Here is a 17171-nt window from a genome sequence, read left to right as displayed (position 1 = left end):
CTTGACATCCCTACCCTTTGGAGATTATTATGATCTATAAAATTACTGAGAAAGGTGTTTTGGAAACAGTATATTTGAATTAACTTTTAGTCTTGATTGTGACCAGAAAAAACAGAACAAAAATGACCCACGAGTCTACAATGACCACCTAATGTCACCTTGGGCTCATAGTTATTCAAGTCATAGGGCCTGAAGGGGAAAGCTGGATGAAGGTGATTGACAGGACCAATCATAGAGGAATCTTTTTAAAACAGAGACTTGGAGGAAAGATAGAAAGCAGGTGTGAAACTCACAGGGATTGAACTGTTTTTGGAGATTGGTGGTCCACCCAAAGCCCTTTCTATGGCAAACTCTTCGGTGCTGGGACTTTAATGCTGGTCTGACTCCTTGACCCAGAACTGTTTTCATTTTAATTTGGGGGAAAGTTCAAAGCTATCTGACAAAGGGAAAGGGAATTTTAAATTATGGTTACAAAAACAAAATTTTGTTTTTTATGTATATGAGTACACTGTTGCTCTCTTCATGCATACCAGAAGAAGGAATCAGATCCCATTACAGATGGTTGCAAGCCACCATGTGGTTGCTGGGAACTGAACTCAGAACGTCTGGAAGAGCAGTCAGTGCTCTTAACCACTGAGCCATTTATAAATCTTATTTATAAATGAGAAAAAAAATCAAGATTCATAGGTCCTGGCGCAGTGTCTAGTAGAGCCTCATTATGGGTAGTCCTTGTTCAGTACTTTTAGTTCAATTTCTCTCATGTGACATAAAAGAAAAAAAGTGATACTCATATGGATTATTTTCCCTGAGCTGGCTGCAATATATTTGGGATATTTGATATTTTTTCTTCCTTATATTTTTGCTTGGCTGATGAATTCTAGATTTTCCTGTTCTATCACGTGTGTTTATATTTCCTGGTTTCCTATACATGGTCACTTGCCTTCATAGGAGTACTTGAACTGAAATAGAAATCACAGTGCATGACTTTAAAGTTTGTCTAACAGTCATAGTGCCAAGGTGGGAACTCAGGAAATAAAAATTTAGTGATGAGAACCAGAAAGAGCATAACAATAAGTTGAAATGAACATTGGGCTTTAGAAATGTTAACATAGCATAGTTATTAATAAACTGTGTAGATAATTCTCTGCTCAATTTTTTTCATAAAGACAGAGCTTAATTTCTGTGCATTAGCCTTATAGTTCCATCTTATGACTGCATTATCCTATTATGTTTCCACTACCCAGGGGTTCTCTTGCTTGAAAGTCACCATGTGCAAGTGACAGAGTAGTGGGAACAGACATTTTACTTCTACACTTTTGTTCTGTGGAGACACTCCACAAAATGGCACACTTCCTATAAGAATTACTAAGTCTCCTTCATCTTTCTGTCTGCTGATATGGACTGCCCCTTTGCATGATTTTAATGGTGGTTCCTCATGCATCTTGTCTCTCATCTCCCCAGGGCCTCCTGATGTCGATCAACCCTGTGAGCCTAGCTTGCAGGCCTGGAGTCCTGAGATCCACCTCAACCACATGAATATGACCGTGCCCTGCCCAGCAGAAGGCTGTAGCTTGGAGTTGCTTTTTCAATACCCGGTCCAAGCGGATACCCTCACCCTCTGGGTCACTTACCTCTCCATGAACTCTTCCAGGGCATTCTTTGACATAGAGATCTTGCTAGAACACAAAAAATCTATGCACCTTGGGCCTTTAAACACTTATTGTGACATACCGCTCACCATCAAACTCCACATGGATGAGAAGGTCGTGGGAGCGAAAGTCTACACCTTTGATGAACGAATGGAAATTGATGCTGCTCTCCTGACCTCTCGGCCCAATAGTTCATTGTGTTCTGGATGCAAGCCTATGAGTTACCAGGTTCTCCGAGAGCCTCCTTTTTCCAGTGGCTTGCCCATGGTGGTGACACATCCACATAGAAAGTTCACAGATATGTAAGTTGGGCAGTAGAATCTTCCACATCATGAGACTTCTGGGGACTTTATTCCAATTTGGTTATTTCTGCTTCCACTTTTAATAATTGGTGCTTTTAGTTGGAGGAGAGTTCTGAAGTTCAGGGGGGAGTTTATCCTAAGTGACACATATAAAATGAAGAAAAAATATTTCACAGAAAAGGGAAAGCAAGTATTTTGACTGCCAATAACATCATTATGGTAATGGGGAAATTGGTGTATGAGGTATTCCAGTTGAGTGAGTGAAATTAATACTAAAGTTGACCAGAATCAGATTTTTCTGTCCTGTGGCAATTTTATTTTGGATTCTTTCTTGTAGCTTTCCAATAATCAGCATGGTTTCCATAATTTTCAACTTATGGTAAATTCTTCCATAGCTACACTGAAAGGTCACGGGTCTCTCATATGTTACACACAGCTTCAGAATTCATCCATAATGTGTATTTTATTTTTTCCTTTCCTTTTAAATTTTATTCTCTCCCTTTCATCTCTTTTATTCCTAGTTTTCAATTATTTTATTTAATGTCTCTCCTTCTACACTTGTGAGTTCTACTGTGCTCCTGGCTCTACTTTGCTCAGTGCTGGAAATGTGGACTGAGTTAAGAATTTTATGTCTGCCTTGGATGCTGGTATAGTGAATGTCAAATCCTCCCACTTGAGACCTCTCCTCAGAGATTGCATGGAGGGCAGAACAGGGTACAATAGCTTTATCAGAGGGGTCATGTTAGTTAATTTTTACCACATTAGAAATAATGAGTTTATGATGCAGACTTTTTCATTATTCGATGATGCATGGGCTAGATGATAGGCTCTAGATTGCTTGTATGATCCCAGGATAACATAGTACATACATTGGGGACCTCAGCTGAGACAGCAGACATGGCTGGGAATGTGAAGACCCTTTTCCTCATGACCACTCAAGCCCTATCTAGGCTGCTTCTCATGGGTGAATGGCTGCTTCTGATGGAATTCCTAGAAGCAAGGAGAGGAAGCTCCCCATTACTTGTAATTTTCCAGTCTCCGATACAAATTTGTCTTGATAATGTTACATGTAAAATTCCAGATTCAAATGATAAACCTCATTTTTTTTTAAAAGGAGAGACGGGAGTCACACAAACATTACAGGTGTGCATCTCGGCTGGGGTAGATCTTTGGCAATTGACCACAGCTATAAAACCTGGACGAAAACATTCAGTTTGAGCTCCAATATAGTCTTCTTTCCATGGTTGTTCTCTTATTTAACATCAGAAGGTTGAAAAAAAATGGCTAACAAAGAAAAGCAAGCAGAATTCAGATCATGAATTAGAAAGAAAAATTAGCATGATTTAATTCTGCAGTCAGGCAGTTGATATATGTATTTTTTAATGACATCCACACATAAATATTTAAAGCCAATAATATCTTGTTTTATAGATAGGACACTAAGGCTTGGCTTGCACTTGGTTTCAGAGCTAATAGAAGGACATCCTAGGATTCAAACTCTATTTCCAACTGATCATACCATCCTCTTTCCTCGGTAGAACCCTGCCCTTCACAGACTCAGCTCATGGGAGGCCCAATTACCTGCTGCTGTGTTTTTCCCTTTGATAAAAATAAACACACAACATTCCCATCCATTCCTGTTTCCAGCCACAGAGCGGTATAAGACTTTTAAGCATGGTTGGACAACAAGAAACCACACAATAAAGGAACCCAACCACCACCATTGATTGGAGTAAAATTGGGTTTGCTTTAAAAACAGCATCTAACACTCTCAGGAGAGGACTTCTTTCTCAAAAGGGAAAACTAATTTGAAAATTTAAGAGTCTTTAATATTTAGGTGTCTTTCCTATTAAAATACTTAAAAGCCAGTATAGAAGGTTTTAAAGGTATTTTGGAGACCCTAAGACATTTCCTGTTTACTGGTTGCTACATTAGTTTGTGGGGTGGTGACTCTGTGGTTGCAGTAAAGAGTCTGTTAAGGAAAATGAGAATCATGGCAGGAAATGCTCACTGCCCACTCCCAGCAGTCCTAATAATGTATTGAGATCATGCCCTCCCAAATACTTGCATCCTATCTTGAGTTGGGTGGTACTTTTCCAATTTGGACAACCACTGGATAAAATTAAGATGAGGCAGAATTCATCTTTGTTACTTGCAGCCAAATTCATGAGCTCTCTTAATGCTAAATCAAAGTCTTGGGTCATACACTCACCACTTAATCCAAGTACCAGGAACCAGAAAGTGTGATGCATTCCTTCAATCTCTCAGGTCAACTGTACCAACTCCATTCTTGGCATTTGGAGGTAGAGGCCAATTTAGTGTATTTTGAACTGGAAATCTTTACTTCTTCCAAGTGGTATTGAGTTGTATGCTTACTTCTATGAAATACTTGTTCCAGGCTTTCCAAGGCAAGAATTCTCTTTTAAGAAAACCGTGGTCTACAAACCCAAGAAAGATGTGACTGAACCCACACACTGAAATTCTAATCTTCACTTAGTTTGGTTACTTTAAAAATATAGCGTACTGGTTTTTCAATAGCTGTTCTAGATTTTCTTGGTTCAAAACATTACATGGCATCCTCCTACTTTCTCCAGGACTATTATATTAAGTGTTAACTCACCAAGCACTTACTATAATACATTTACTAGTAGAGAAAATATGAGGCCCATAGAAATACATATATATATATATATATTCAAACACGAGGTTGTTCATAGGATTGGGCATTTACCTTTGTTTCAGACAATTGACACGTTTCACATTTCGTTTTACGTAATAGTTTCCTTAAACCCATGTGAACCAACAACAAAGGTTGGAATCTCATTGATTTCCACAGGGAGGTCATCCCCGGGCAGATGTATCAGTACCAAGTTCAAGCTGAAGCTGGAGGGGAATTCGGAGAAGCTTCACCTCCTCTGAGCCACATTCACGGAGGCCCTTACTGTGGAGATGGGAAGGTAGAAAGGTGAGTCGCATGTGCGAGAGACAGGTCGCGCTCCTCTGCTCAAAGAGGTTCAATCTTAAGATGAGCTTGACTCAACCTCAAAATGCACAGGGAGAAGGGCCCGCGTGAATCTTCTGTGGACATTCTGGGGTCCTAAGAGGTCACTGGAATATCTGCCTAGTGCCAAAGGGATTTCTTCAACACTGGTCCCAGAGTGTTGAGATACAGGGATGTTACTCTGGGGCCCCCTTAAGGCCTCAGTGAAGAACTTCAGGACAGGTTAAATAATACTAAAAGAAGGATGCAATTTGAACCAAAGGTCTGCTTGTTCAGTTTTATTAACTGGGTGTGATTTAAGGAAAGGGAGTCACTCATTTGGCCCACTTACAGCTCGTCTGTAAACATAACCAAGGAAAAGATATAATTACTCCTTGGATCATTTTTCTAATGGCCCCTGTTACCAATCTAAGGCATGAACTCGTCTGGTTTGCCTGGAACCTGTCCAAGTTCAGTATGGACACATATCCAGTCCTAGGATACCTAGGGCGGTTGGTCACTCCTCACCCAACATATCCTTCATACTCATCTAACCCTATTCTTACATAAAGCTGCGGGGAGTAGAAATCTGGGAGGCAAAGTATGATGCACTGCCAAATTCTGCCAATTATTAAGATGGCCCGTTTTTCACTTTCTCAGACGAGGAAAATACATATTCAATTCTCTAGCCTTTTGTGGGATTCCACCCAACAATGGATCACTAAACATTTCTTGGTCTTTTGAGAGTCGCAGATATGGTACAATCCTATTCCACCACACTAAAGTCTAAATACTAAATGTTTTTTCCCATCTGCATACAACAGAGATCATTAAATATGTAAATCCCACTCATTTGTCCTTGCTCCTCCCTAGATCCTCCTCAGTATGCCTAGCTCTCTGCTGGTGCTGGTCTTCAATTGTGGCCACCAAAGAGCCTTGGGATAACACTTGCCTGTGTGTATTTAGCAGAAAGTGGTGCGGGAACATCTTCCTAACTTGGTAGACATATTTACTCCCAGCCTGTGAAACAGCTTAACTAGAGGCAGTGATTCTCTGCTAGTGGGTCTCACAAGGTTCCATGCCAAAATGTGCTTCTTCTGCTTCTGTTGGCCTTCCTTGGCTGGAAAATCTGTACTATTGGCCCAGGGAGTCATTTCTGAATCCCAGTTAGTTGTGCTTTACCTGGGAACACCCTAATACACAAGGCAAAAAGGAGCCAAGTCAACTGTTTAACCCACTTGGTTCCAGATAGAAGGCTATCAGATTGAACACTAAGGAAGGCCCTGAGAGTTTGAGCAGCACTCATTTGGAAGTTGATTTTCTCTCTGCATGCTATCTACCTGTCATCTGACATATGTGGCACTTAAGACTTCAAAATGTGTTGTATGCAGCTAAGATGTTCAACATATATCCTAATGTAATTAAGGTAATTTTGTTTTTGAACTGAACCTCAATTTAGTTGTTAGGAAAAAAAAAACCTTAAGTATAACTTGAAAGTTTGGACCAGCTTTAATAGATGAAGCCATTCCGACAATGAGTATAAAATTGAAGTAAAAGGCAAGTATTAAAAAGAGATTTAAGTAAAAATGCATTTATTGAATGCTTAAGTGTTTGGGATACAAAAGGAATGCTAAAATCTCATTAATCATTTTATATTGATTAAAAATTCAAATGGTAATATTTTAAGTATCCCCAATTGGATGAAATACAGTATTATAGTTAATTCTACCTCTTTACTTTTAAAGTGACTACTAAAAATTTCAAGATCATGCACAACTCTCATTTAGATTTCTATGGGGCAGCATTGGACAAAATGAATTGTCTTCAAAATAAAACTGTAAAGTTGCCTCTTTCTGAGATTGTGTCCTAGACCCCAGGCAAGGAAACATTAGTGTAGAGTCTATTGACCAATTCTCTCTCCATACACAAGTAAACAAGAAATGGAGCTTTGGGATGCTTCCTGAATATCACTCACATGGAAGACCAGGTACCTGAGGCAGTCTCTTTCTATTGATCCAATATTGCCTTTGCCTGAAAAGAATGTGAAGGGGCTAGAGAGATTGCTTAGCAGTTAAGAGCGCTGGATGCTCCTCATAAGGGCCATGCTCAAGTCCCAGAACACACAGGCTGGCTAACAATGGTCTGTATCTCCAAGTCCAGGGGATCTGACTCTCTCTTCTAGCCTCTATGTCTATTTGCAGCTGCAAAGACATACATGCTGGTGAAACACTCATAAATGTTAGAAATAAATAAATCTTAACAATATTTTAAAAATGTATGACACAAGATGTATGTATAAGGTAGTTTTAGGAGGTGTGACTTTTAAAAAGCTTTTTTTTTTTTTTTTTTTTTGTCAGTTCTACAAACTGGACTAATCTTCAACTGCTCAGTCACACACAATTCCTTCAACTATGCTTTCCCTATGTTTTTATTCCTGTCTCCTATTTTATCTTACAACTTAAAATATGATTACTATGTTTTACATCAAAACCATAGTTTTAATATTTATAAATATTCTCATGTCTAAATCATCTTTAATTCACCTCCTTGGTGTTTTTTGAATAATTACTGGAACTATTTGTGATATTCTGGTTCTGAGAGCCTTTTAGAACTTTAAATAGTTTTATGTATGAAGCTAAAATATATACCAATTTGGACATATTGAGATATCAAAAAGAGAACTGTAAGTCATAACCATTTTGTAATTGCCAAACTTTACTTTCTGGTGCAAGTTTAAAATTACTTTTTTTATTTTGTTCCCATAACATGCTTTATAAAAGAAATCTCAATGTGGAGTAAGTTACCTTCCTAGACCTACATTTAGACATTAACTAAAGTTCAAAGATGACATTTTCTTTTTCCTTGTCATATATAACATTCACCACTAAGAAGTAGGAAGAGTCACTTGAGCCCTAGTGATGTCATTGACTAAGACACTTGCAAGTGGTGCTACTTGAATCTCTTGTTTATGTACAAGAGATTCAACTTTGAAATATTGTGAATTTTATAACTTCACCTTCATAGAGGAAAATAATGAAGTGAAAAATGATTTAAAAATTAGGTAAAATTAATAGAAAATAAGATGACACCAATGAGCTATAAGATGACACAGGTTAGCTATTTCTATTTTGTTGGCTTTGCTGTTTTGTTAGAGAGGGTCTTTCTGAGTGTCCAAGGCTGACTTAGAAAACTCTATGTGTCTCTAGAGTAGTGTGTAACTTGGTGCCCAGGTAAATCAACTAAGTTTTAAAATGGCCAATGTTTTTTAATTAAATATATTAAATACCTTTACATAAAAACATTACAAGTGCAGAAATCCCATGTGAAATTTCTGATACATTGTATAATATTTAAATAGGCTAGACACACCCATCTCTTCACTTATCAGTCTCTTTAAGTGTAAGCAATTCAAATTCTCTCTAGCTTCTTGAATACACTACATATATTTATTTTAGTCAGTCCACTGAGTAGTAGCATATGAGGACTTCCTCCCATGTCACTGTAACTTAGAACACACCAGTAATTCTTTCCTCAATCACTCTTTTTACTCTGATCACCCCAGTCTCAGTTAACTAACATTCTACTTTCAATGTGTATGAGATCAACTTCTTTTTTCCAAATATGAGCAAAGTCACAGGATACTTCTCTCTCTGTGCCTGCTTTGCTCAATGTGGTCTCCATCTCTATCCATGCTGCCCCAAAGCACTGAATTTCATTTTTCCCTGAGACTAGATAGCATTCTATTAGATGTGTGACACAGTTTCTTTTTCCATCCATTGATACTTAGTTTCCATCTCTAAGCTATTTTGAATAATGTTCCAATGAACGTGGACATACAGACAACTCTTTGACATACTAATTCTATTTCCTTGGGATATACCCAGGAGTGGAATTTCCAGATTACATATTAATCCTCTGTGTGTGTGGATGTGTGTGTGTTGTTCTACTTAGCTTCTTTCATCCAGACTTTATAATTTTCATTCTAAATGGGATTGCTTTCTTGAATTCTATTTCCCATAATTGGTTATCAGTATACAGCAATGATATTGTTCTTATAAGTCACTGAATCTAATAAATAAATACAGCAAATTTGAAAGACACAAATCAGCTAATTCCAAGTCTCCATTTATCCTGGGGGCCGGTGATGTGTTTCACCAGGCACACTTCTGAAGTTCTTCCAGATGTTCTCGAGCTATGATTCACTTGATTTCTAGGAATTCCCACAACACTCTGATGATACTAATCTAGCATTTTGCTGACCTCACATCTACTTTAAATATTACTCATTTAATATTTTCTGATTATTAAGTATGCATTTTTACACACCTTTTAATTTTTAAAGCACAATGAGAAATTTAAAGGAATTTATGGTAGCTGAATGAGTAAAGTCATTTATGTGTGTCTAAATGTATATTCCTAGGAGTATCGGAGAGATGTGTGATGATGGAGACCTGTTGAATGGAGATGGGTGCTCAAGAGCATGTGAACTGGAGGAAGGCTTCAATTGTGCAGGTGAGCCTATGGGGTTGGGATTATATCTTACCTTTAGAGCTGTATCAGTGCATTATTTTGTGAACTGTTAGTGTCCTGTGTCTTAATGATAATTGAAGCAATAACACCAAATACTTCACATATAGTCACTAATTCAATTCTCACTTTAACCATGAAGAAACTAAACGGAGACACAAAAGGCTTAACTGATTTATTTTTGCTTATTTATCTGAAAGTGCTTAAGGTTTAAGTCAAGGGAGAGCAGATCTAGAATTTCATGCTAAACAGATTGTATTGGTCCCTAGCTTGCCCTTACCAAGGCCTTTCTTGGGTGCTCATGGATATACCAAAATGCCAGATAAGCAGAACAATCCTGTAGTTTCTATATACAAATTAGGGTCAGGAAATATTCTAAGGCAGAGGAGAGGCAAGATATCTCTTGATATCTATGTTTGGTAGATGAGATCCTAAAGACCAGCATAAGGTGCTGGTGTTTCCTGTCCTGGGGAATAAGTGGTGATAAGTTGGAGCTAGATGACTTCGTATCTAAACTCTTGGCATTGAGAGGTAGCACACAACACTCTCCCTAGTTATGACGAACTATCCAGGAACAAGCTCCTCTGTTTCAGAAGATTTCCCATCCCATACATTGCAATAATTGTCTGCAGTAGAACCCCACATCAAACTTGTCTTAAACATCAGTGTATTTGAAACCGCTTCAGTGTCCTTAGCTCTTAAGACAATGTAGCATATTACACTATGTAGAACTTATTATTAAGGTGTTAACTACTACATAAAACATGGTAGCACCCCTTCTTTCCAGCTTCGAATCTCTGTGTCATAGAATCTTAGCATCACCTTCCTGCCTCCCTAGCCTTTCCCCTATGCAAGCAATGATCCACTGAATGCCATGTGTTAAGTAGCATCACACGCACCTTAGTGCGTTTAATGCAATAACATCGGGAAGAGACTTTTCCCTTCCAGATAGATGGATCAGGAGTAGTTTAGAGTCCAGCTTTTCATTTAGAGAAGTCGCTTCTATCCAATCCTGAGATATGGGCACATCGTTTCTGCTTACTTAACTCTGACAATGATTAATGTACTTGAAACAGATAATTCTGCTTAACAACAGCCCATTCTGATACAAATTTTCATCTCCCAGTTTTCATTTTGTATATTGAGGCTCAGACCATCTTAGTGACTCATTGAAGGGTATACAAGGGCTCTGCCAAGCTGGCTCTGGAATGAAACTTCACTTGTACTGAATCAAGTGAGAGTTTTGTACAACGAAGCTTCAGAGGATACATTTTTTTCCTGTTTTATTTGACTACCATTCAGATATTTGAAATGCCTCTTCACTATTCTCCTTTCCAATCCAAACATCCCCCTCATGTGATTAGGCTTCCAGACCCTTTCCTATTTACCCCAACCTGGCATGCTTTGTACCATCAATGCCCAGAAAGGAATCCAATACCCCAGATGTGGTCTGGCTGTGCAGAGTATACCGAACAAATTACCCCCCTCTTTTGTGCACAAGTATTTGTTAATGCTACCTCTGTTTGTATCATTTCTTCTTGGTAGCCACATAGTGGTCACATACTGAAAATAAGCACACATTCTCTGCACACTGTGCCATCTCCAGTGCGGCTCAAGTCTCATTTAACTCAAGAACAGCACTCATGTTGTCTCTATCTCATTTGATCTTTGGACTCATATTTTCTCGGCCTCTCAACTCCAGTAAGACTATATCACAATTACTATAACTACACTTAAGTACCATATTTCAGCTTATATTTAAGTAATTGGCTGAGTTAAATTGATGTGGTATGTCCTACTAGTAGACATCTTTTTGATGAATAAATTTATCATATGTTAAGCATATGATTTTACTGTTTTATTTTTAAATATTAGATTGGAAGGAGCATCTTAAATGTGATTTGAAAGCAGTTTATTATTTTTTTATGGAACTTCAGAAAAACAAAACCCAAAAAAAACAAAATGCTTTTCCCCCTGTGATTAAAAGAAAAAAAAAAAGAAATGAATAGGAGTAGTCCCTGAGTTATGGATAGAAACTATATTATATACTTATATAATTGTCATAAATAATAACAAAGGCAGAGAGAGGGGCAGCTTGCTCTGCCGGGAATGTTGTTTTAAATGTACATATGCTGTATGAGACACCGAGGATGCCATAAATTTGATTGACTGCAGATGAAGGCTTTAAATGGGCTTAGAACCATGTCCTGTAAAGGATGGCTGGCATGGCATGCAGAAGGAGATTTACCAGGGAAGGGTAAATCTCAGGCAATTATTAAGGAAAATAATAACTGTATGTAGGTGAGCAGCTGACAAATTACCAGAATATATCTGTGGAATTTCTATGAAGAAGAAAAAATGGAATGAAAAAGTATGCCATTGCAATAATAAATCTTAGCAATACTTTTACTGAATAGTGTGAATTTGTATTGAATCTTAATTCTATTTCAGTATCCTACTGCTTCAAGTAGATATGGGAAACTGAGTTGTGCTATCAATATTACTTGCCCTACATTTTGGTGGGCAGCTTCCCACACTGAAAGAAGCCAGTCTACAAAGGGGCAATACTATACACCTAGTAGGAACTGCCCTGTGTGGAGGGATAGAACCTGCCCAGTGCATTCAGGTCATCTTTCTACTCTGACAGTTTACCCCAACTATTCCTGTCTTGTTTGTGTGCTCTGCTTCAGTATGAGATGGTACAGGCTAAGGGAGAAAATGGGCCTATATTTTGTAATTCTAGCTCAAATCAAGCCCCATAGATCATCAGGGTCACTTTTCAAGTCAGACAAACTCATTTAGATGTGTATTTTTCATTTATAAAGCAAACAATAGAAGCCAAAAAGAAAACTGCACACCTCATGGTTATCCTAAGCTGAGAGACCTGCAGCCTCTGTGGGCCAGAATCTATGCAGCACACTTTCACACAGTTCTTGGGAAGTTATATGCGAGAGAAAAACATCTCAGCGTCAAGTAATTTAAAATAAATCTTAATTTGGTGAAGAACTCCTTAAATAATTGAATGTTAAAAAAAAAAAAAACAGTGAAGGAGGCTCAAATCCATCTACATTATACTAGTTCTTTAAATTCTATTTCCCATGTATTTCTAACATATTCTGAGTCTCATTCAGATTTTCCTAAAGTACCTTGACTGGACATGGTAGCACATGCCTGTAATTGTAACACTCAAGAGGCAAGACGATCGGGAGTTCAGAACCAGCCTGGGCTACCTAAGACTCTGTCGCATTAAATCCCAACAATACAAATCAAATCAAATCAAATCAAATCAGCCTGTTCCCTACATATACTTTAAAGTGCTTTTCCTTCCTTACCCTGCTCTCCCAAGTCCAATCTCTCCTAAAAGTTTATTACATTCTGCTTCTTCCCTCATAAAGGGTGAAGAACCCCTCCTCTCCAACAGTGTTGGGGTTGGAGTTTTGGCTGGTACTGCGCTCTTCAATTATCACAAGATTGTCTTTAGAGAGTTGAAGAATTGCTGGGAATACTCTCATTTTAAATTTCCCCTAAAAGATATGAAAAAAAAAGTCCTAAATGCTATCCATGTTTTTGCAGGAGAGCCAAGCCTTTGCTACAGGTATGAGGGAGATGGGATTTGTGAAGATTTTGAGAAGGAAATCATCATCACAGACTGTGGTCTCCATACTCCTGAAGGATACTTGGATCAGTGGGCTAGCCAGGCTTATTCCTACCATGAAGACAAGGAGAAGTGTCCTGTTTCCCTGGTAACAGGAGAACCTCATTCAATGGTAAGTTAAGCCAGAAGAATGGAGTCATGGCTGTCTGGATGTTTGGGAGCTTGCACTTTATCCAAGATGTTATCACCCCTTTTTGCCCCCACGAAGTTCAGAAAAATATAATGTTAGCTGAGAACCTTCTAGTGTAGTCATAAAATCCAGTACTTCTCATACACAATACTTGACCTCAACAATGTCAATCATGTAACTCAAGGTATATGCAAGAACCTTGAAGTTTAACATAAACTATGTTTAGTCTCTACATGTGTTGAAGGTTAGTGTGAATGGATAAAAGGCAACAATATAAGAGATCATAAAGTCTGAATTACACAGCTGGACCCACTGCTATTACTGTTAGTATATGAGTTTGGACAAATCACTTAACTTCTTTGAGTCCACATTTATTGATACCGTTTGCATATAACAGACCAGTGGAGAGTAATTTTTATTTAAAGTATTATTGTAGAAGTGCTAGAGTTAGTAGTTAAAGTGAATTGAGTGAATTCTTTGGATTTTTTCTCCTAGCAGGAGATCTTGGGAAGACTCTCAGAGACTATACTAATGGGATTGGTGAATTGAGATTGAATACTAAAGACAATATGAAGGGCAATTGACTCTTTGGTACCATTCCTGATGGTTCCATCACCAAATAGATTCTCCAACCAACGGTCAAGATAGTCTTCAGAGATAAAACCAGGCCTCTGGGTATTGTAGGCCAGCATGAAAGAGCTGTATTACAAACTCCTGCTTTGAGGAGGCATTTCTGAATAGGTAGAAGAAGGAGCTATTCAAGGTGCCTGTCTCAGTGTCTCATCAAGGATGCCAGTGTGGAAATTCCAGAACTTCTATTCTTAGTCTGTAGTTTCCTTTTTCTTGCTACTAAAACGGCTGTTGCTACTGTAAGCATGAAATCAACATTTCATGTGTGTGTTTGTTTGTGTGTGTTGTCTGGGGTTTGAACTCAGGGCCTAGCTCAGTCACTGAATGCTTTGTCACTGAGCTGTGCTCCCATAACCTTGCATTTACCTTTACATGGAGGGAGGTGAAGAGATCTGGTCATAGGGATGTTTGTGCACAATAGCCGAGTTTTTGCCCATGTTTATTGGGAAAATGGTAAATTTTCTGGAAGCTCAACACTAGATTTTTACCTCTATCTTACTGGTCTATTTAGTCACCCTCATTTGTAGGAAACCATGAGCAAATAACATTTACATAACTGGGTAACTTTGAACAAAGCTGAAATTCGTTAATGAAAAGGTGATGGGCAGGAAGATACAATGAGGCAACTAGCCTTTTCTGCCACATTCTCTTTGCCAAGTCATGCCATTCATCTCCTTGGAGATCTGGTGCTCAGTGACAGAGTCAGGAGAACTGGAGATTCTGAGTTCATGGCAGCTCTCTGAAGTGGCTTTTAGTCTAGCCTAAATGTGTTCTTTAATTGTAGTGGGAGATATTTCCTGGAGTTGTGCTTCTTGGGTTCTCTACCAAGCCAAGCACTCCCTGTCTGCCTGGTTAAGTATCCTCCCTACAGGGTCAGTTGATGCTGATTGATAAGGACCTAACCATCTCCTGAAAAGAGTCGCAAAGCGAACCCTTGGATCAGTTACCTGAAGTGTGCCTGAATGGTTCTTTGGGCATGGTCCCACACTGATGATGGACAGGGAGTTGTCCTCTATGTTTCTCTGCCCTGACAAGATACATCTTGAGGGTAACAGCATTGAGAAATTCTTCTATATGAACTGTGGATTTTCTGCATTCTGTATCTACTAGTGTGGACATTAGGCACTTAGAAGGGAGAGCAGTGGGTGTTGTGCTAGAGTGCTTTCTTCACTTTAATTCTTCACTTTATTTTCTTGCACGACATACTTAATTTGGAATTGTTACTGAATTTCAGATCTGTACTTCACGGCGACCAGATTCATCCCCATATCATCCCTTTCCTGGCTGGTTTCCCTGTGTCTTCAGTCTGATGAAAGACCAGGATGCAGGCAGTGAGCAGGCTAAAGATAGCCTGCAGAAGGACAATGAAATTTGGCTTGAAGTAAGTGACCTAAATATCTATCTGTAAACCCTGTAAATTGAGACACACATGTGTGCAAGTGTATGGATAAAACTCAGCATTTGATTGATTCATTAGAGACTCTCCTTTTGTTATCTCAAAGTATTTGCATCTTACATATACGTTCATCTTTCTCTGAAGTTTAGACTTCCTATGGGTAATCACTCTAGGAAAGTGATAGGTACCACAACTATGTAAAGTTAGAAACAGATAGCTCAAATACCCTAGTTAACCAATGGAAATAGAGGCACATGGTGTTTAATATCACTATCACAAAGACTCCACTACGCTGCTTGTCTGTGGCATTGCAAATGCATCGAGTAGATTTCTTTCTTTTGCACAATTTTGACTGTTTTGTTGTTGTTGTTGTTACTTGAGATAGGTTATGGGCAACTTTTTCATATTTACATCTCCAACTCCTCTGAAGTTTTTGTGCATTGAGTAAGGTAGAGGTTCTCAGTCTCTTCCCTGTTAATGCTTAGTAGATCTAGAGAACTCAAACCCATTACCATGTGGAAAACCTGCAGCTGTATGCATAAGATGGCTTGTTTATTGACACTATATTATATTTATTGATTCTGCACTTTGCTATACTAGTTCATGTATTTTTTGCAATGTTAGTACACTTCTCAGAACTAAACATTCTAATCAGTCTTAAATCCCATTGTGTAAGTTGTAAAGATCCTTCATTTTCCTTCAGAATGTATTAGCTATCTTAATTATTATCCTTTAAATTTTGTATGAATTTTGTCAGCTGTTTTTTGTTAAGTCTTGATAGGGTTTTCCTAAGTTTTTATATAACCAACCAAAGAAATGTACACTTTCATTTTTAATTATCTGCAGTGTTTTTGTTTTGTTTTCAGGGCTGTGCATATTCTAGACAAGTTTTCAACCATTGAGCTACAATTATGCTTTAAACTCGTGTTTCTTTTTCTGATAACTTAAAATAATACTTTGATAATGGTCTTTTAGTTGTCCCATATATATGTTCTTACATATACACATACACATTCACATGCATGCACTCATACACATGCCCATGCATGTGCACGTGTGCATGCTCGCACGTGCGCGCACACACACACACACACACACACACACACAGGCAGGAGAAGCAGCCCTTGCTTCACATGACATTGTGAAATCAAAAATGACTAGCCAAAGGTAACAATAATAAATACAAAGATTATAATTGCTTCATGGCCTCTAAGACATTTTTCACTTCCAATGCTCCTGTATTTCAGATTAAGCATCTGTGGGAGAGTAAATATAACAGAGCTGTCTTGACTCTTCAGTTCATTCTGAACAATGGCAAGACAGAGAATCAATGTGTTATATTTCTTTGCCAAGTCCCAAAGATAACTAGCTCGTTTTACCTTTGCTTGCCTTTTTCTTATGAGACCCCTTTGTCTTAGCTTACATGACTGACAAAGCTAGCATTTTCTTATGATGGTGACTTTTCTATGGCTTGCTTATACAGATCACCATAGACCAGCTTCTGGCATTTACTCTTCACTTGTTTGGTGTGAACACCCCAAGAGTTCCTTTAGCATGAACTTAGTTTTTTTTTATATTGGATCCTCTAGGACAGCAGTTCTCAACTTGTGGGTCGTGACACCTTTGGCAAATCTCTATCTACAAAAGTATTTACATTATGATTCATGTCAGTAGAAAAATTATAGTTATGAAGTAGCAATGAAAATAACGTCATAGTCTGGGGATCACCACCACACGAGGAACTGTATTAAAGGGTCACAGCATTTGGGATGGTTGAGATGCACTGCTCTAGGAAGTCTTGTTCTTTCTGTCAAACCTAAGTTCCCTGTTTCTGGTGATGACTGCAGTTTCCCTGACTTTCTTCTCCTGCATCTCCTGAGCCACCATTCTCAGAGCTGGTTA

General features: G+C 38.4%; 1 protein-coding gene across 1 annotated transcript in view; it reads left to right on the top strand.

Moving 5' to 3' along the window:
- Positions 1-17171, top strand: part of Pappa2 (pappalysin 2) — a 236401-nt gene that overhangs the window by 100265 nt on the left and 118965 nt on the right. The window contains exons 7-11 of the mRNA XM_021175322.3: positions 1462-1951; positions 4788-4916; positions 9352-9443; positions 13032-13225; positions 15108-15254. Coding sequence (XP_021030981.1) covers positions 1462-1951; positions 4788-4916; positions 9352-9443; positions 13032-13225; positions 15108-15254 — 1052 coding nt within the window. The remainder of the gene's footprint in view (positions 1-1461; positions 1952-4787; positions 4917-9351; positions 9444-13031; positions 13226-15107; positions 15255-17171) is intronic.

The sequence above is a fragment of the Mus caroli genome, unplaced genomic scaffold (genome assembly GCF_978045245.1).
Source record: "Mus caroli unplaced genomic scaffold, Mus_caroli_1 scaffold_1, whole genome shotgun sequence".
Lineage (NCBI taxonomy): Eukaryota > Metazoa > Chordata > Mammalia > Rodentia > Muridae > Mus > Mus caroli.
The sequence above is the reverse complement of the archived record's forward strand: the minus strand, read 5'-3'. Positions and strand labels throughout refer to the sequence as shown.